Source organism: Spermophilus citellus (genome assembly GCF_964194105.1).
Source record: "Spermophilus citellus genome assembly, chromosome: 12".
Lineage (NCBI taxonomy): Eukaryota > Metazoa > Chordata > Mammalia > Rodentia > Sciuridae > Spermophilus > Spermophilus citellus.
This window is the reverse complement of record NC_138198.1, coordinates 1,235,780-1,257,145: the sequence shown is the minus strand read 5'-3', so window position 1 is coordinate 1,257,145 and position 21,366 is coordinate 1,235,780. Positions and strand designations below refer to the sequence as shown.

Here is a 21,366-nt window from a genome sequence, read left to right as displayed (position 1 = left end):
ACAGAACAGAACAGAACAGAATAGAATACACAGAGACAAACCCAAACAAGGACAGTCATCTGATACTCAAGTCTTTCTAACAAATAGTGCTAGGAAAACTGGATATCCATACAAAGAAGAATCCTTTTTGCCTTGCACAAAACTCAACTCAAAGTGGGTCAAAACAGTACTTAGACCAAAATTTTTACATATGCTAGAAGAAAACATAGGTTCAACACTCTGACATAATGGCACCAGTACCTAAATTCCTTAATAGGATTCCTAAATCTCAAATAATAAAACCAAGAATCCCAAGTGGGACGGCATCAAACTAAAAACATTCTGCAAGGCAAAGGAAATAATTGAGCATGAAGACAGAGAGCTTACAGAATGAGAGAAAAATCTGCCAGCTACTCCAGACAGGGGATCAATTAACCCAGGATATATAAAGAACTCAAAAAGTCTAAAACCAAAAAAACAAATAACCCATTGAATAAATGGGCAAAAGAACTAAACACACGTCTCAAAAGAAGAAATAAAAGTTGGGCATGGTGGTGTACACCTGTAATCCCAGTGGCTCAGGAGGCTTAGGCAGGAGGATGAGTTCAAAGCCAGCCTCAGCAAATCAGTGAGGCCCTAAGCAACTCAGTGAGATCCTGTCTCTAAATAAAATATATTTTTAAAAAAGAAGAAATAAAAATGGTTAACAAAGATATGAAAAAATATTCGATATCCCTGAATATCAGGGAAATGCAAATCAAAACTATGTTAAGATTTCAAGTGCCAGGCACAGGGGCACATGTATACCTGTAATCCCAGCAGGTGGGGAGGCTAAAGCAGGAGGATGGCAGGTTCAAAGCCAGCCCCAGTAAGAGCTATGTACTAAACAACTCAGAGAGATCCTGTCTCTAAATAAATTATAAAATAGGGCTGGGGATATGGCTCAATGGTCAAGTGCCCCTGAGTTCAATTCTGGTACCCCTGTCCCACCAAAAAAGATTTCATCTCACTCCAATTACAATGACAATCATAAAAAATACAAATAATAAAAAAATGCTGGCAAGAACGTGGGGATAAAGGTGTTTCTCATACATTGTTGGTGGGACTACACAACCACTTTGGAAAGAAGAGTGAAGATTCCTCAAAAGACTAGGAATAGAACTACCATTAAACACACCTACCTAACTCCTTGGTATTTATTCAAAGGAACTAAAATCAGCATACTAAACTTTTTTTGGTGGTACCAGGCATTGGTCTATGTTCCCTCAACTCTTTTCAGCTTTCATGAACAGGACCACCTCAGGAAAAAGGTCAGAAAACTTTTAAAATTCTATATTTGTTAAACTTATAATTTTGATCCAATATGCATAGGTTAATATGTTTTTCTGATTACACTCTGCTTTATTCTAAGGCCAATTTACAAGGGTTAACTCTCAATCAAATAGGTTTTAAAAAAATAAGCTACAAGGCTTTTGTTTGTCTGTTTGCTTTGTGTGGGTGCACCCGTGTACTGTCTGACTCTATGTATTGCCACGTCTATATATTTGGTACAAAAAATTGACATATGAGCTCATAAATTAAAATTTTTAAAAAATGGATCCAAATACTTTTGGTTAATATGATTTAAAAGGGTCAATTCAAATTGGGAAAACAGATAAAAGTACAAATGTCTTTAAAGTTACTAATGCACAGTTTTGTTTCTAGATGGTTAAACAGCTGTTAAAATGTTAATGTCTATAAAGTGTTTGATATCCATCATCTCTAGGATTTTTATTCAACAACAAAAAAAGATTACTAATACTATTTAATGCACTTGTCTGATACCTTGTTTTTAAAAAAAGATACATAAATTACATCTAAACGTATACAAAATGAATCATGGATGTGTTTGCTAGAGACATCTAATTGGTTTACAAAGTTAAAATGCTGACTGTTAAATATAATATCAAATACTCTTAACTCCTTAAATTCCAGAAGGTAAAATATTTAAACAATGTTGGTGTTTTCATAAATTGGTAAACTAAAAAGGAAATTTAAAATTATCTTGTGTTGTTATAAAAACAAGGTTACTGTAAATTACAAAGTCCCAACAGGTATAATTCTACATACAAGGAGTCAAGAGGTTTCAACTGTATTTCAATTAAAGTACTGTAAATAACAAATATTTCACCTTATTAAAATAGATTAATTTATCTAAATTCAAAAATTTATAAGGTTTATTTCAAGGCACAAACAAAAAAAGGATCAATGGATTAAAAATTATTAAAAAGTTCTAAATACAAAAATATATTTAATAAAAAACGTTTCCAGGTAAAAAGTCTTCATGTGATAAAATATAATTATAATACATGTAAGTAAACAATAAAAGGGTCTAATTAAGTAATATAAAGGTCTATAAATAAAAGACAAATATTAAAAGGTTTATATGTAACTAAGTTGGTTATATATGTAACATAGTTAAAACTATTCAAGGTTGTTCCCTAAAGACAAATAATAATGTACTGATATATGTTAAAATAACAAAAACTTCTAAAAATATCAGTTACATTGTGTCTGTTAAGTTTTATCCCCTAGAACAAGTAATCTTGGAGAAATTAAGGTTTGTACATCTGTGGCTAAACAGCAACTGTTATTTTAAAGTATTGTCCTACATTACAGAGTCTAGATTTTCCTTTAAAAGCTAACCTTGGTTAATATAAAAACATCAATAAAAATGTGGTAAATATGTTCATATCTTTCAGGTATACAAGTCTTTAAGGTAAAAAAGGTTTAAAGAAACATTTTATCAAGCTGGTATTCTCCAAACTAAAATTGTCTGTAATGGTAATTTAAACTTATAAAGATAATAAATTTTATTGGAGATTTATTTATATCATTTGATGTTTTGTAACCAAATCTTATGTTACCTTTTACAATAAGATACAAAAATTTAAAGATATTTTAAAAAGTAAGAGAGCCTAATTTTTTAAAGATTAATAATTTAAAACATTTTGCCACTTTTCCACCTGGAAAAAAAATGTTAAGGGCTTTCAACCTTTCTTTAATTAATGTTTCAGATGTATGTCATATTGTACTACTAACATTCATACAGAGTCAGAAAACAATACATGTAAATTTTATAAAATTATATCTAAAAAGAGAGACAAAGATCAACTTTAAAACTAAAACATTTTACCTAAGATTGTGAAGAACCCTGCCTTACCTGAGATAAGGCTCTGCCTCCCACCTTACAGCATGTCAAAGTAGGCCACATTTCAGTTAATTTAAAGTTATATTCAAAAATTAACTTTATTGGAAAAATTACTGTGATCTCAAAAAATATAATGTATAACTCAGCCAAGGCTCAAAATTATATACAAGCTAAATATGTTTTTACTATTGTTAATTTCACTTTGTATTTTCATTATAACTAAAAAAAAATGTGACCAGTACACTTAGAGCAACCAAGAGACCTTTACCATGACAGTGTCTGATTAACACAAGAGAGAGAGAAAGAAAAAGAGAGAGAGAGAGAGAGAGAGAGAGAGAGAGAGAGAGAGAAAGGAAAAAGAGAAAGGAAAGAAAAAGTGAGAGGGAGAATGAGAGACAGGGAAAGTGAGAGAAAAAGGAGAGAGCAAGAGAGGAGGACCTGTTTATAGCCAAAATCTAATGGGGTCTCTGGGTCTGCAAGCTAGAATGATTAGATCATACAGTAGATGCTAAGGTGTCATCTTCTCCTTCAGGCAGATCTTCAGCATTACATAAATCAATAAATAAAATAAGGATATTGTGTTATGTAAAAATTAACTGTAAAAGTTATAAACATAAAAGTTAAAGCCCAGCATTCTTACTTTAAAACGGGTAAAACTAACTTGCTGGATGTTTAAGGCCAAATTTAAATATTAAGGTTAAAATAAAGGGGCCAAAGAAACCAATATTTGGCTCTTGCCCTCTTAAGTCAGCCTGAACCCAGGACAGGGGAAAAGCTTTGCAACTCCGGGCCACATAACCTCCCGATAAGGGAGATTAATGAGACCCCTGGAGAACAGAAAGCCAATGAGTGTCCATGCTGCAAAAGGGGACGGTCACTGAAAAGGGAGACATGCCTGATGCTTCCAAGGAAGCCACATGGTCAGCCAGACCTTGACCCATCCTAATGCAGATGACACTAACAGAGCTAAAGTGCTGCTCACAAGTTCCCCAAGAATGTCCTCCAAGGAAACTCAGCTGACTCTGACCAATAGATAGGAACAAGGTCAGTTTGACCAGCGTGGTCTTAAACACCCAGCAAAACAGTTAAAACCAAAACACAGCCATTCCTGGACATTAAAAAAAACAACAGTTATTTTAATGTAACTTAAAACGTACACTAGTGTTAGCATCCCCCAAAATAAGTAAGACTGGAGACAACAGAAGAGAAATTCTTAGGCAAAAATGCCTGATAACTACCAATAAACATTGCCAGAAGTTTTTAGTCAGTTCAAGGCCTACAGATCTTCCTAACCTCCTACACAGGAAGACATAATCAGTGTTTATTAATATAATTATCTAATCCTAAGTAACAAAGGATCTTTACTGAACACAGACGTTATGCCAAAAAGGTATTTTTACAAAAATCAGATGACATTAACAATAATTTAACTAAATGTTGTGTCTACATTCCTGATAATTTTGACAACGTTAAAGATTTATGTGCCCCCCCCCAAAAAAAAGTGCCTTATTAGGCTTTGTTAGGCCTTGTTATGGGGGACATTTTCTCAGGTCTTCTGCCTCCTGGTAAACAATTATTAATTTCTGTCATTTTCAAGATATTCATGGACAGGTTCCAGATGCTACAACTGCTATTTTGTATTAGTCTTACTTCAGCACTTATGTCTTTTTGTTTCTCTCATAGAAGTGCCTACCCCAGGTGAATTTACATCCTGTTGCTCCTGAGCCAGATTTTTACCATGGACTTCTTGACCCATTCAGTTTCTAAAATGGGACTCCAAACTGCTTGCCCACTGCACATTGCCCCTTTTCAGCTGGAAATAGCAAGAACGGTCATCGCCCTTTTCCCTTACAGCAGTAGGAGGTCCCTAATATTAGAGAAAAAAATTATGGTCAACATAGATATTCGCCAATATGTCTAGCTCAGGAAGATGTACCTGGGAAACTACTCCCAAGATCACCCTGGGTGATCTCCCATAAAGAGACACTTGCTTCCACAACCCAACTTATAAGTGGGACAACTCCCTGTTCACCAAAAATTGTGCTTCCCAGGTCCCACTTTGAACTCCTTGCCTAAATCTCCAAACTGTCAATAACTCTGAACTATGTAACCTACTATTTTGATGGAGTAAAGGGAAAAGAACACCTGAACTTATTAAAAGGCCAGGCCCCACTGATTTATCAACATAGACTGGCTGCCCCCATTTTAGTTCCCCTCCTGTCTGGTTTGGGAAGTCCCTCAGCCATCAAATAAATATAGATTTAGGAAAACTAGAAAGGTCAATCTCCAAACTAGAGGTTTCACTAGACTCTCTGACAGAAATAGTCTTACAAAACAGGTGAGGTCTAGATGGTCTCTTTCTGAAACAAGGAGGACTTTGTATGGCTCCAGGAGAAACTTGTTTCTCTGCAAACCATTCTGGGATAATAAAGGACAGTTTGGCGCTTGTGAGAAACAGGTTAAAGATGAGAGAGGAAACACTAGAAACTTCAGGCAATTGGTTCTAAAACCTATTCTCATGGTCCGCTTGGTTGACTACCATCATTTCAGCCGTAGTTGGGCCCCAGTCCTTCTCCTGATTGGTATTACTGTAGGACCCTGACTCTTAAAAACCCTCCTAAACCATATACACAAGAATACAGGTGAGGTCTGACTTATGTCTTGCAAGCCCAGTGTGGTCCCTTAGACACAGAAAGACGGAAAAAAACCTGAGGCCTAAAGATGTGCAAGATTGACATCAAAGTTACTAAAACCAGTGGGGAATGTGATAGTAGGAGCAAATGTGACTCCATTTTGTTTTATGACTTCATCCTGTAAAACAACCATGCCAAGTAGAAGAGTCATGACTGGAGCAAGATGTTCTTTTCCTTTTGCTATAGAAACCTTTAGATGGCGTAGAGAGAGAAGATGGGAGGGGAGGGGAGGGGAGGGGGGATAGTAGAGGATAGGAAGGGCAGCAGAATACAACAGACACTAGAATGGCAGTGTGTAAAAAAGTGGATGTGGAACCGATGTGAATCTGCAATCTGTATACGGGGTAAAAATGGGAGTTCATAATCTGCTTGAATCAAATGTATGAAATATGATATGTCAAGAGGTTTGTAATGTTTTGAACAACTAATAATTTAAAAAAAAAGAAAAGAAACCTTTAAGAACACAAAACTATCTAATGGGGTATTGTTTCTGTAACTAGGGTAACGGGGCTGTGTTTCTGTAACTGGGGTGACTGGGCTAACTGTGATTGGTTAGGCTTCCCTCCGCTTGACTGAACTGTCCCACTTCTGTAACCTGGCTTGCTTGCATTGGCTACACCCCCTGAACATCCCTTTTGTGGTTTTCAGGCTTATAAGGAGTGCCCTTGCAATTGTGCAGGGCTGATCAGGGGAACAGCTTTATGTTCTGGTCAGCCGCCACCAGTGTGCTTCAATAAAGGCTTGATTTGATTATACGTGAGTGATCTAGAAGTCAGTTTATGAAACCCTGTGATGAAGCTTTAACTATAACAGTACAATGAATCAAAATGCATTCTACTGTCATATAATATATATACACACACACACACACACACACACACACACACACACACATATATATATATAATTAAAATAAATAAATTTTTAAAAAAAGAAAAAGAATCAGCTATTTCGGCGGGGAGGGGAGGGGGGGGCACGGTACCAGGAATTGAACTCAGGGGCACTCGACCACGGGGCCACATACCCAGCCCTTTTTTGTATTTTATTTAGAGACAGAGACTCACTGAGTTGCTTAGTGCCTCCCATTGCAGAGGCTGGCTCTGAACTCACAATCCTCCTGCCTCAGCCTCCCGAGTCACTGGGATAACAGACATGTGCCATTGTGCCCAGCCAGAACCAGCTATTATAAATAAATGGGAAAACATTAAAGCACTATCATTTTTATGATAAAATTTATTTAATAAAAATTAGAAAAATAATCCCATTCATGAGAAAACATAAGAACAAATTCATTCAAATCTACCAAAAAAAAAAAAAAGTATTCTAATTAATGGGTCCACTTGAAAAGAATGCTGAAGAAAGTACACTGGGAGAAATTCTGATTTCTAGAACTCACAAGGCATAGCACATTGCCACTCACAATGCCACTCATGAGGCATTCACAAGAGAAGGAAGGAAGCCAATAAAGCTCACCCTCATTTCTGAAGTACAATCTATTTTTTTCATTATAGAAGTGTTTTAACTTTTGGTTGTTTTAATACAAAACACTTCATCTTCAAGGCATGGTAAGTATTCAAATTATCAAGTTCAGTTTCCTCCCATCCCCAATCTCTTCCACCTACTAACCCTTGTCTAAACATATTACTTTACATTGAAAAGTGACAGTATCAGTTTCCAAAGAGTGCTGTAACAAAAAAATACCACATATTAACAACAGAAATTTATTCTCTCAGTTTTGGAGGGCAGAAATCCAAAATCAAGGTCTCTGTGAGGCTGGATCCTTCTGGAGACTCTGAAGGAGAAACTGTACCATGGTGTCCTCCCCCACACTTTGGTGGCTGCAGACTATCCTTGGCATTGCCTGGCTTATGCGTGCATTATTCCCCTGTCTTCACGTCTTCTCTTCTGCCTGTTTCTTTTCTTTCTTGTAAGGATACTTTCTCATTGAACCTTAGAGTCCCTCAGATAATACAAGATATGCTCATTTTGAGACCCTTTAATTACATCTTTAATGATCCTCTTTCCAAATAAGGTCACATTTATAGGCTCCTAGATTGCCACGGCTTGTGGGGAGGAACGAGGATGCACCATGCAAGCCACTATCTTTCTAGGATTAGTTATATCCTAATTACCCCTAAATATTTATTTCTTAAAAGAAATTCCAAAATGTGCAATGTCACACTTTTTCTCCATTTCATTTTATTTCACACTTAGTTATCTGGTAATTTTTTTCAAATAGATTCATTCTCTTACAAACCCTTCTCTAGTGTTTTCATTAGTTACTATGGACAAGGTAGGCATGGTAGAACAGATAGATATTAAATGCTTTGGGCTTAAAAAATAGCATTTTTGTGGATGACCAAAATAGAATACTCTCGTGCATGAACTGAGTAGTCTTCAATTTCACTATAACTTAAGTTTAAATTTCTACCTACCTTATGTTTTAATTCTTTACCCTAGCCAGGACACATACTCTTTAAACATACAATTTAAACCTATTCATCTGCAGACATCTGTCATGTTCAACACTGTACTTAATTTTTACACGGTACAGTTATTTCATCCATAACACTGATAAGCTGTCATTTACGTGTGAAAGTTACCAAGGAAGGTTACTACACCATACACATCCTTAAGTGAAGACAACTGTTTCAAAGAAGGACATCATGAAATGGGAATATCTCCAAATTCTCTAAATCACAATAGCAAAAAATTCAGATTTGTAAATGATGCAAAATTTCACTGTCAATGTTGAAATGGTGCTTTCTTATATGACACTCACAAAAGCAGCAGCTCATCTATGTTCTTCATGGGAACAGAAGAAACAAAACCTCTTCAGCTCCAAATTCAGGCTACCCACTAACCCCAACATTTGTCCTGCTGTACAAAAACAAAAAATATGGCCCAAAGCCTGGGAAGATGCTCATTTGGATCTGAAATGTTCCCTAAAGGCCCATGTATTCAGGGCCTGGCCCCGGCTTTGTTTTCTTGGCTGGTGGGGCCTGGTAGGAGGAAGCGGGGTCACTGTGGGCATGCCATTAAAGGTGGTTTTGGAATTTAGGCCCCTTTTTCCCTCTTTGCCTTCCAGCTGCCATGTAATTTCTCACCACAGGTCCAAAAGCAATGGAACCAACCATGGACTGAAACTTCCAAAACCATGAGCCAAGGTGAACCTGTCCTCCTCCTGCATGGTCTACCTCAGGTATTCTGTCCCAGTGATACAAAGATGGCCAACAGAGAAGCCGTCGCTCCTCTTCTACTCAGGCTCTGACTGTGTGCAGGAAGCTCTCAGTCAGGGCACACACATTTAAATGCATGAATAAAAGTTTCCAAACTGGAGCTGGGGTTGTGGCTCAGTGGTAGAGCACTTACCTAGCATGTGTGAGGCACTGGGTTCAATTCTCAGCACCACATATAAATAAATGAACTAAATAAAGGCCCATCGACATCCAAAAAATACTAAAAAAAAAAAAAAGTTTCAAAACTGCCAGGTAGTCCTTTAACAAAAGAGATCCAAGCAGTGATATCAATGTGGACTGTACAATAATTGAAAACTTAAAAATAACATAGAAAAGCAAAGAAAACAGCACAAAAAGAAAGTAATAGCCAGTATATGACCACCATCTGCAGCTAAAAAGGAGCATATTTTGAATAGGGATTTCACTAAAAGAGCCAACAATACAGTAGTCTCCTCTGCCTTTTCCATGAACAGAATTTTGCCTTAGACACTGTAACTGGGAACACAGTAAGAATACTGAGAGACAGGAGTGAACAACTCATACCTCCACCAGGAATAATTGCCAACTTTGTTTCAACCAGGCCCATTTTTGCAGAGGAAGCTAAAAAGAAAAAAGAAAATTAAGAAACATACACATCATAGCATTAAAAAACCACAACTTGAAAGAGTTAGTAAACTAAGATACATTAAAACACTGTTTACTAATTTAACTGGTGTCACTTTTTTTTTAATCACTTCAAAAGATACTTAGAGAAACAAGAAAATACTCTAAATTACTTATATATAAGGAGAGTAACACAACATTTTCTGTTAAAAACTGCTTGGCAGTGAATTCGTTTTTGATGGTAAAAGACAAGAACTGTAACTATATTATTAGAGCTAATACTACCAAGTCACATTTGAAGGCTTGGATCTCAGTAATTATTCAGGATCAGGAGAGAGACTGTGCCTGACAAGCACACATTCTTTAGCTGCCTGAATTGTCCCCTAGATCAAACAGCTTAATATATCAGATATGGCAACTTCTCAAGACCATGTCTGTAGTTACTTTCAACAAATAGTTTTACTGTTTGACAGTTGGGAAGCATTCCTTTTGTTATGTTTGTTTTCACAAGTACCTTACAACATCTTGATCATTTCTTAATGTGCATATTCAAATGTACTCAGACTATTTTTCACATCCTCATTACAAGAGCCTGCATTCTTTCAAAATGGATTCCAGATACCTTAGCTTGTCAATTGAAAAGCAAACTGATCTCTAGCACCATGAAACAATAACTGATTTCATCATTAAAAGAATATATAGGGACTTAAAGTAGAAAGAAGGAAAACATATATAAGGACAAGCAACCACTAGTCTCAAGACACAATCCAAATTATTTAAATGAATTATATTCACTCTACTTTTAATATGCAGCCATATCAGGTGACAACGGGAGCCAAGGGAAGAATAATGACTGCTGTCTGCTGTCTCATCAGTCCCAGAGCCCATGGAACAGCTAGAGCTGAAACTCTCTGGAAGACATTGTCCAGAAACATCAACACAGAAGATTGGTATTCACACTTACTCCAGGGGGGTAACAGAACTGTGGCCTGTGATTCCAGTTCAGTCACCCCTTTGGCCTTGTTACTTCGCCTCTTTCTGTTCCCAGCGTCTTCCTGCACCAAAGCACTGTGCTTGCAGGGTTGCTAGGCACACTGAGTGACTAAATATATGTCAAGTGTGTACCAGGCACCTGGGCAGCACTCAGTAACTGGTCAACACTAATTGTCTTCATTATTTTCATAACCATCTCTACATACTCAGAAAACCACTTAGGAATAGAATGAATTGCAAAGGGATTATGTTATTATTCCTGCACTTAGGGGTTATTAAGTACTTGGTCTAAGCACTCCCACAGTGGTTTCCCCATGTAGAGAGGCCGGGGGGGGGGGGGGGGGGAACCTCATCTGAAAAGGACAAGACCTACAGTTCAAACTCACATCTGTCTGACCTAAATACTAGCATCTCTTCGTACTGCCATAAAACAGCAAGAGACAACAGAAGATCCCTTTCTTCACTGGGGTTCTAAATGCACCATGAGGCCCAACAGGTGGCTTTTAAAATGTCTCACTCAAAAACAGCACCAGAACAAAATACTGGAATTAACTCAAAAGTAAATACAAAATCCATTTTTGAACATTACATTTTTAATAGGATCAATTCTCACCTACCTGCTACTCGTATATCACAGGCCAGAGCCAATTCAAGACCACCACCTAGCGCAAGGCCATCTATTGCTGCAATCGTTGGCACTGGAAGATTAGCTGAAACAGGATGACAAAGGTCATGCTTCTTCAATTAGTTCATTACCTCACTATGTAATTCCATTTTTTTTGTGAATACATTTTTAAATGGGATATTGTATATAGACTCTATATCCATTTTACCTTTAGCAAACCATTTACATCTCCATCATTATTCTTCAAAAACTTTTATCTAATGATTGCATAGTGTTCCACCACTTGAATATACAATCATCATCTTTAAACCTTCCTACATTAATGAATTTTTCATAAATGCTTTTGGTCAAATTAATAGTTCTATGACTTTTTATAGTATAGTCTTTTACAAGTTGTTTGGTTCATAAAAATTTCAAGGTGAAATGACACACATAACTCAAATTCATGATCATTTAAGGGCTACTTTGAGGCTAAGAATGACAACCTTATTTAAAGAAATGATATATGCCCTACAAGAAAGAAGAAGCCCAACCAGTTGCTGTGGCAGCTCCACCATTTAGTGACAGGTGCTCAATGGGCTCCACCCAAACTCACACCTCCTGGGGAGGAGACTTTGGAAGCTTGCCCAGAGGCATGACTGGGAAAAAGCCACCATTCACAGAACTCTAAACTACACTTCTGGAGTCTAGAGAAAGAATATTATTGTACAGAGATTTTTGTAAGTTACAATATACAGATTTGGCTAGGCATAGTGGCAGATGCCTATAATCCCAACAACTCAGGAGCTGAGGCAAGAGGATCACAATTTCAAGGCCAGCCTGGCAACTTAGTGCGACCCCTTATCGAGATAAAAAATAAAAAAGAGCTGAGGATATAGATATAGCTCGTGGCACAGTGCCCCTGGCTTCTATCCCCAGTGCTGGGAGTGGGGGACATTTTACTTCTATAACTTGTCAAAAAATGACTGGTTATATTCATTGATTACTCTGTAAAACAGAAAAATTTCTATTAGTTTTATTTCTGACTATGGGAATATGAAGTTAGGCTGGCTAATCTTATTATCTAAAGAGAATACAGGTTTTTAAAAGATGCCATCCCATGTAGCACAGTGGTAGAATGCTTGACCAACATGTGCAAAGCCCTGGGTTTAACCACTGGACCACAAAATAAGGTGGGGAGGCATTAGTCCTAAAAGCTCTCTCTTTCATTAGTATGCTAACAGATGAAATTCCCCAAGAGAGGCAAATCGTTTTATTTCTTTAGAAACATATGAATTTGCCCAGTGCAGTGGTGCACGCCTGTAATCCCAGCGGCTCAGGAGGCTGAGACAGGAGGATCGCAAGTTCAAAGCCAGCCTCAGCAAAAGCAAGGCACTAAGCAATTCAGTGAGACCCTGTCTCTAAATAAAATACAAATTAGGGCTGGGGACATGGATCAGTGCTCAAGCGCCCCTGAGTTCAAGCCTCAGTACCAAAAAAACAAAAACAAAAACAAAACCATGAATTTGTGGACTGAGGATGTAGCTGAGCAGTTAGAGCACTTGCCTAACATGTGCCAATGCTCAATGATCAATCCACAATACAAAAACAAAATCCCCAAACTTGAAGCATGCTGAATCTCACCCATTCGCACATCAAGAAATTTTCCAGTCTTACTCTGAGACGAAAGTCTGAAAAGGCAGAGAGAGAGCACACATGTGCAGCTGCCACCCAAGACAGAACACTCTAGCAAGAGCAGAGATGCATAGGGCTTTTGCACAGGGAAGACACCTAATGTTCTTTTCTAGCACACTTAGCAGGGGAAAGAAAGATTTATCAGTGTCGACAATCAGGAAATGAGTTTAACGTACAAACAATATCTAGTGAATTTTAACTTTAAAAGAAAAAAATCAATAAAGTGATTAAATGGCAACTTAATCTCAATGGTTCCCCAAAGTCATCTTAAGCTCCTACAAATGAAATAGAATGACTTTGTCACTTGCTCATGACACTTCCTCCTTCCTAAGAACCTGGTTACAGAGCTCATCTATTTGTAGTTCCCTCAATCTTCAACCTCTCCAATCTCATGTCCCTCCCATCAAAATCTTTCCTGAGGCCCTACCTTGGGCTCATCTCCCTTTACAAACTAGTTTCCGGGCAGAGTAGAATAAGTCCATGTCACCCATACCCATACACCTCCAAGCCCCCAAGATGTTTGCTCCAGGTCCCACAACCAGTGTACAATCTTCAGTCCCCATTAAACATATAGCCTTTAAGGTCAGAGTAATCCTGATTACTGTCTCCTTGAATTACCTTCTCCAATTGCCTGCTGGGTCCCACATCCTTCCTGGTTAATTCTCAGTCTTGTACCTTCTCAGTATAAGCTTTACTCGTGAGTTCTCATTCCCACCCAGCTTTTATTATCTGTAATACCGAGAAGTCCACACTCCTCTACCTCAAACTCAAATTTCTTTCTATACTATGTCTGTATAGCCACCTGCCTACTGGACATCTCCACTTAAACACTTTTTCATGTCCACGACAACTCTTCAATACTTCTAGATTCTAACTCATAGTTAGGAGCAGACCCACTCACCAAGTCATCCAAGAAGCCATCGTGGATTCCTTTTCAATGCCCAAATGCCCAGCTGTCTTGAGTCTTCTAACAGCTTGCTGATCTTCAAGGTCCCCTCCCTGTTGTGTTAGAGTTCTGGGTATCATCATTCCTCACCAGTAGGAAGCTTCAAATTGAATTTCTCTACCTAACCCTCTGATGCATATTCCACATTTCCACAGGGCTTTTCCCCTGTCTAAAGTTGTACAATTATTGATTCCATCTCTGAGATAAAGTGAAGTAAACTGTAAGCATAGCACAAGAGACACCTATTGTCTACCTATTCATCTTTCTCCAGCCTCAGACAGATACTCTGTGTTCCAACCCCAAGCTAACAGAAGCACCTCTAGAAGTTACACCCATTCAAGAATCCACACCTATGCAAGAGGTGCACCTGGATCTAGAATACCTAGCTAGTCCTTACGTTCTTACATGTCTTTCAAAGCACTACTCAAATATCCCTCCCTTTGTTTCCATGATACTCTGAGCACCCTTCTCTGTCAAACCATCCCCTACTGCACTGCCCATCTGAAACAAAGACCTGATGTCAAATCAAGGCTACTCAATCACATTCTTAAACTGGGATATACCTCCAAGTTTTTCACTGCCTGTTCCCCATCCACTACTTTAAACTTGGTATTTTATCTCCTTTTCTATAATTGTTAATTCTTTTGTTTTTAATACCTTAAAAAACAATATGAACTTATGCAGTCACAGGGAGCTTCAGAAATAAAAAACCCCAAAGTGTTCCCAAGCTGGAGAGTGTCTCAGTAGAGAATGAATGCTCTCTCTCTCTCTCTGAAGCATGGAATGCCATGCACTGGTAAGTCGGAAAGGAACTCATGAAGAAGCTTCTGGAAAAGTGACACTGGAATGAATATGTATCTGGTCACCCTACCTGTTTCTAAACACACAGCTCCTAGAACCATTGGAATCTTTGGAGTGATAAGACTATACTTTGTATGCCAGCAAGATAACTGATGAAAAGCTTCAGCATGAGAGCTGATCACAAAAAAGACCAAGCCAGGATTAGATGGCTGGAACTTTCAGCCCCAGCCCCTCAAATCTTTAGGGAGGGGAGAGGAGCTGAAGGTCAAGCTGATCACTCAGCCTCTGGACATGAGAAGTAAACAAAATGTGAAGGGGCTGACCTGGGAGGGGCTCAAATCAATCAGCTCCTGATCAGGTGCTCTTGATTCTGATGTTAGAGAATATAGCCTTTTCCCCAATATTTAATACTTTTGGAATTAATAAAAATTGTTTTTAAATTTGATAGTTAACAATTTGAGAAACTAAGTTTCTCATGAAGGATAAAAAAATCAACATTACGATTTATAAGAAATATATAATGCAAAATGACAAGAAATTTGGGGTCCTCGTACCAGAAAAAGGTGGGGGGTGGAGGCGTGGTATGAGAGAGACCATAATGCCAGTAACTCCAGAGGCTGAGTGGGGCATGAGGTCGCAGGTTGGATGCCAGCCTGGGAGACTTAGCAAGGTCTTATCTCAAAATAAAAAATAAAAAGGGCTGATAGAACAGAAGGGAGGAAAGGACAAAGGAAGGGAGGGAACCAGAAAGGTAATAAGAAAAAGAAAGAGGAAGAACAAGGAGAGGAGGAGGAATCACAGCATCTTCAAATCACTGAAAAGGTTAACTACTTGAGATTTTCAAAATTAATATTTTAGCATTGTGGAAAGCTGTCTATAAAATTTTCCTACTCAAAAATTATTTAGGTAAAATAGCTTACTTATTATTCCATATTAGCTATTTCACATCTTGATAAATTTAAAACTATATATAATTCTTGTTCCCCCCACCCCAGCCCAAAACATTTGTCCTGTTTTTCAGGAAAATATGCATCATCTCAAAGGGAATGCCACTTTCACAGTTATCTGATATGCCTGTTTTTACATCTTATATTTCTTCTACCTGTGAGTACTTAATAAACACAGGGGAAACAATAAAACCCACCTTTAGAAAGGCAGACTATCGGTTTAAAGATCTGAGGAATATCATATGGCAGTTGTACATGAGTACAAAGGAATGAAACAGGAACTGCAAATCCAGTGGGCACAAGCTATTCCCACAGCAACAGGATGCAATGATGACTCAATGCGTTATCCAACCATCAGCATCAGACACTATTTTGAGTGCAGTATCAGGAAATGAGCCAGGTATGACATAGAAGATAATAATGCTTTGAAATTCTCCTAAAAATATAATTAAAGCACACAATTACAGAGTTTAGCTATTTAAAGAGCAGTAAGGCAGGCCTCTGGTACCCTTCAGCAGCCTCCAGGCCACCATCCCCAAGGGTATCCAGAATGAGAGCAGGGCAAAAACACAGGAAACCATGTATCTACTTTCAACTCTTAAGGAGATATAATAAATAATGTAGCTTCTTTACAAGGCTCTATAAAAACACAAACAATCTGATTAAGGAGAAATGACAGTGTCAGTCATGTGATTTTTAAATTTGGGTTTTGCCTGAAGACTAGTGTTGTTGTGTAAAACAGAGAAATCCAAGTATTTCAACGGGAATGCCCATAAATTATGTGGAAACTCCAAACAGTGAAATCTTTCAAAGATAGAAATAAAATAAAAACAACTAAAAACCATAATAAATTACTAATCATCCTTTAAGTTCAGCTAAAACTTTGTCTCTAGTTTAAAGTGCATTCTCCCATTCCAATCAAGTTTTAAGGAAATCAGAAAAAAAACACAACACAAATCCCTGAGCAAAGCTTGCGGGCTGGCTGTACCTCAGTTCTCCTACAGGCTCACACCAGGGGCACTGCCAAAGCAGCAGCCTGGGTACTGACATGCACACCAGAGGAGAGGGCTAGGGCCAGCAGGCAGGAGACAGGAGTTACAAGAGGGAGACGTCCCAGGTGCCACGGACCTTAGAGCAAAAGCCAAAAGGAAGAGTATTTATAACACTGCTGTTCTAGCACTAGGTTAAAATCCAAATAAAGTGGAGAAACTCAACAAACTGTTGTGATGAAAAACAGCTGAACAGCAGCTTACAAGAGGTAAGCTATTCCTTACAAGAGGGTACCATTATGTTAATAACAAACTGCTAAAGAACAGCATTCCCTTCTACATGCATTGTATATACTGGCTCAACATAGTATCTCCAGGCTGTATTGATACACACAGAAAAAGAAAATAAACTTACTTTTTTACTAAGAAAATTGGAGAAAAATGCCTAGTAACAGTATGATAAAATAATTACTCCTGCCTTTAATAAAAACCAGAGGAACAAGGGCAAAATGGCATGGGGCCAGCCTCTATCCTGCTATTGCTGCAGGATACGATGGTCAGGTACAGGAACAAGATGAGGACCTGGCCACAGGACTTCAGATTCTACGCAGAGTGATTAAGGCAAAAGGTATCTTCCTTAATTCGTAATAGCATAGCTGTATCTAAAGTTTATAAAAGTAGAGTTGAAAAAAGCAATACATTAATATAATACCACAAAAAGACATTATTTCCTCAGCATCTTTGTGTTTTTGTTGTTGTTTGTTTGGTGATTCGGGGTTTTTTTTTGTTTGGTTTGGTTTAGTTTGGTACAAGGGATTGAACTAAGAGGCACTCAACCACTAAGACACATTCCCCAGCCCTATTTTGTATTTTATTTAGAAGGGTCTCACTGAGTTGCATAGTGCCTCGCTTTTGCTGAGGCTGGCTTTGAACTCGCCATCCTCCTGCCTCAGCCTCCTGAGCCACTGGGATTACAGGCCTGTGCCACTGCACCCTGTTTCCCTCAGCATCTTTAGAAAAACCTGATACAATGTTTATAAAACCACGCAATATGACATAAATGGTAATTTCCTATAATTTTTTAAAAAAGCAATTCAGCTATTGAAAAGAACCCATTCTTTCCTATAAGTGAGTGTTGATAATATAGCTACAATGAGATCCACTGCTTTATTACTGACAATAGCCAACTGGAACATCAAAGACGGAGTCCTGGATGGGAGTTCAACAGTGGTTAAGTTGGTACTGTAAGCTCATGCTCACTTTACGTTGCTAACAAATGAGGAAACTGTCAAAGTCTAAACTCAGTCACTGGGTCATCAACATAAATGCCAGGCAGCAAGCAGCAGAATGCAGCCATGAGTGGGGAGTTCAGATGCTGAATTTCAGGTCAATCTGTCACTGAGACAACTGTGAGACATGAGAAATATTGCTTAATTTCTCTAAGCCTATCACTAACCCGCCTACTTTCCCCTTCTTTTCTATGTATGTACCTTTTAATCTACCAAATACATATAAAGTGCCTACTATGTTGTGGCCACTGTCCTAAAAACTTTACAAATAAAGTTTATTTAAACCTCTCATCAGCTTTATGATGTAAGAACAAAGACCTTCAATTTGCAGATGAGGCCACCAAGGCACAGGGGAGCTGCTGTTACTCACCTGGCATCACTAAAATTTGAGCACAGATAGTGCAGCTCTTCCCCATTACTGCCTGTCACTACCTCTCACAGCCCAGACCCAGAGCCCCTGAAAAGCATCCACATCATATGCCATCTTTCCGCCCTCCTCTAAGGACCTCTGCCCTGAGAACAGGGAAATGCTGAGGCTGTGGGAAGTGACCAGTACACTGGCTCTGTAGGTACTAAGACCAAAATCTCTGTTCACCGGGTCCAACTGGGGAACACGGGAAACTGGCTAGTCAGCTGACTAATAGAGTTCTGCCTTGAGTTTTCTCTGGGTATCCCCAACAAGAGAACTGTGTCAGTGTCCCAGTATAGGCCTCCAAAGTAGGAAAGGTCAAGGCCAGAGCATCTCCCCCTACCAAAATTCCCAAAAAGTAAAGCCTCTCTGGGGTAAATGCAGAGATGAGAGGCCAGGGTGGGGTTAAGTCACCACACATTTCCACTTATCTTGACAGTTATGATTCAGTAATGTAACTGAGTAATATAATAACTTTACCTGTGGTTCCAACTCCTAGCATTTTTTAAAATGTTTCTTGACATGGCAAATGTAGTTACATCTATTTCTGATAAAACATATACATATACATACACACACACACACACACACACACACATACACACACATAAATAAATAAAAACACCGTACGTAGTTAACTTTGACCTAGCCAGAAAAAATACATATGCACAAACTTCTGCTTCAGTACCTCTTGAGTTCCATTTTCCCTTGCTACCCAAAGAGTGGCATTGGCAACTCCTGTACGCTTCTTAGAAATGTAGAACTCAGTCCCACTTCAGACCTGCTGAACCATGATCTGCATTTTAACAAGACTCTCAGGTGACTTATAAGTGAATTAAAATTTAAGGAGCTCTGGGTGACTATGCAGAGAACCTGAACAGTCTCATAATCCCACAGGATAACATACTGTCTTCACTCAGATTAACACCAATAACAGGAGGAAGCCAGAAGCACTCTAATTCTTGGGGTATGACTCATAAATATAAAGATGATGAACACTTAGGCACAAATGTCTATATAACAGCCCAGAATTGGTCACGACCTATATGTCTATCTGTACCATGAAACACTACTCAGTAAAGAAACTATCGACATGCTACAAAATCAATGAACTTAACAAAAAAAAAAAAAACTCTCTGCTAGTGAAAAAGACATACAGAAATGAACACTATCTTCCATTTTTATAAAATCTTAAAATATGGAAATTAATTGATAGAGACAAAGCAAATTCTATTAGACAGCTAGGGACACGTGGATAAAGGTAGAGAGGAGCAAGAGAAAGGGATTACAAAGGGTGATAAAATTTCTGCAGAGAATGGATATATTTTTTCATAAGTCAATGTATAATTCATGGCATGTCAATTATATCTAAATAAATATTTTTAAAAATTAATTGACCTACTTGATAAGAAAATGCTAATGCCAACAAAAGAAAAGTATACTGATTTCATAATCTTTTGTAAATAAGGGTTGATGGAAAGATGTAATTTCAGACAGATAAACCAAGTAACAGAGGTATGTGTAAGTTAAAAATTATTTTAAAAGCTAAGAAAAAATAATAGGAGAAAGAAAGGAGGAAAAAATTTAAAAATAGAAATATACTTATTTGGTCATCACTTGGAGTAGGAAGTCAAGAGAACTTTCTAAACAAAACAATGGATGGATCAAGTATAATTCATAAAATAAAGATAAGGTAGTACAAAAATACAACTCTTTCACGTTATTGAAATAAAACCCATAAACAGAAAATATAGAACACAATTAAAATAATTTTCAAAATGTAAAGTAAGCAAAATCATAAACTACAGAAAATCATAATGACAGGAAGGTTAACACCACCCCATTTAGACAAGTGAAGGACCTATATTCATCTAGCAAGAAAATGACTCCACCCAGATCACAGAGCAAACTCCAGCTAGCTACAAGCAGAACATCACAAAAAGGAAGTAAGAGCCCTGAAACAGCCAGGTATGGAACCCCAGCCAAGTACGGAGAAAACAACTCCCAATCCTTACAAGGGTAACAGGAGGGAAAAGAGAGCCTCCTATCTACTGATATATACACATTTCATGCAAAAGTCAAGGAAAGGTCTAAAAATGCACACATTAGCAATGATTACTTATGTGTAAGAGAAAGATGCAGGAAACGGCAATGAAGAGTTTAAATGTTTATAATAAACATACATTCAAATATTCCTAAGGAATTAAAAACTATCAACAGAAAAAAGGCTGGGCATGATGATGTGTGCCTGAAAACTCCAGCTACTAAGGAGGGTGAGACAGGAAAAGGATGCAAGTTCAAGGTCAGCCTGGGCGACTTGACAAGACCCTGTCTCAAAATAAAAGAATACAAGGTTAGGGAAGTAGCTCAATGAAGTAGCTCAATGATAGGGCAACCCTGGGTTCCATATCCAATACCTAAAAAAAGAAAAAAGAGGGGGGGGGAGGGCAGGGAGGGAAGGAGGGGGGGGCAGGGAGAGAGGGGAAGGAAGAGAGGGAGAGAGGGAAGGGAGAGAGGGAGAGAGAGGGAAGGAGGGATGGAGGGAGGGGAAAAAAGGAAAAAGAACCAAAAATAATTAGTGAATTCCTTTTTTGGTCTTGTCCAATTCTAGAGTAATATTCTGGAACAACACAGCTTGCTTAAGCCATTGCTCCTACTTAAAAAGTACAATTTTTCCCCAAACTGGCAAAAGTCACAACGTGAGTAAATTGCAAACAAGGAAGGACTGTCGTAAATCATAAATTGTCAAGTTTAAATATAAACTTAGCTATGATTCAACAAGGCAGAGATGTTAACAACTCAGAAAATAATTGACTTCTAGACACTTGCTTTCATTTTCCAACATTCTTGGCAAGAGGATAAAGAAAACTAAAATCGAGATCTGTAACTCACTATGTGGAAAACAAATCAAGGCAATTAGCTGGCGTGCTCTATTAACCAATCTTTCAAACACCATAATTCAGCACTTTGCATTTCCAGTCTTTACTTC

The 21,366-nt window shown here is 38.0% G+C and overlaps 1 protein-coding gene across 7 annotated transcripts in view; it reads right to left on the bottom strand.

The window, feature by feature from the left end:
* Positions 1 to 21,366, bottom strand: part of AUH (AU RNA binding methylglutaconyl-CoA hydratase) — a 173,229-nt gene that overhangs the window by 92,425 nt on the left and 59,438 nt on the right. For 6 of the 7 annotated variants that reach the window (XR_014018247.1, XR_014018248.1, XM_081262867.1 and 3 more), the window contains 2 exons: positions 11,315 to 11,407; positions 9,645 to 9,701 (listed from right to left, as the gene is read on the bottom strand). The exons of the other annotated variant lie outside the window; for it this stretch is intronic. Coding sequence is in view for 4 of the 6 variants with exons in the window: in XM_081262867.1 (XP_081118993.1) it covers positions 9,645 to 9,701; positions 11,315 to 11,407 (150 nt within the window). In the remaining 2 variants the exon portion in view is untranslated. The remainder of the gene's footprint in view (positions 1 to 9,644; positions 9,702 to 11,314; positions 11,408 to 21,366) is intronic. 7 annotated transcript variants of the gene reach the window in all.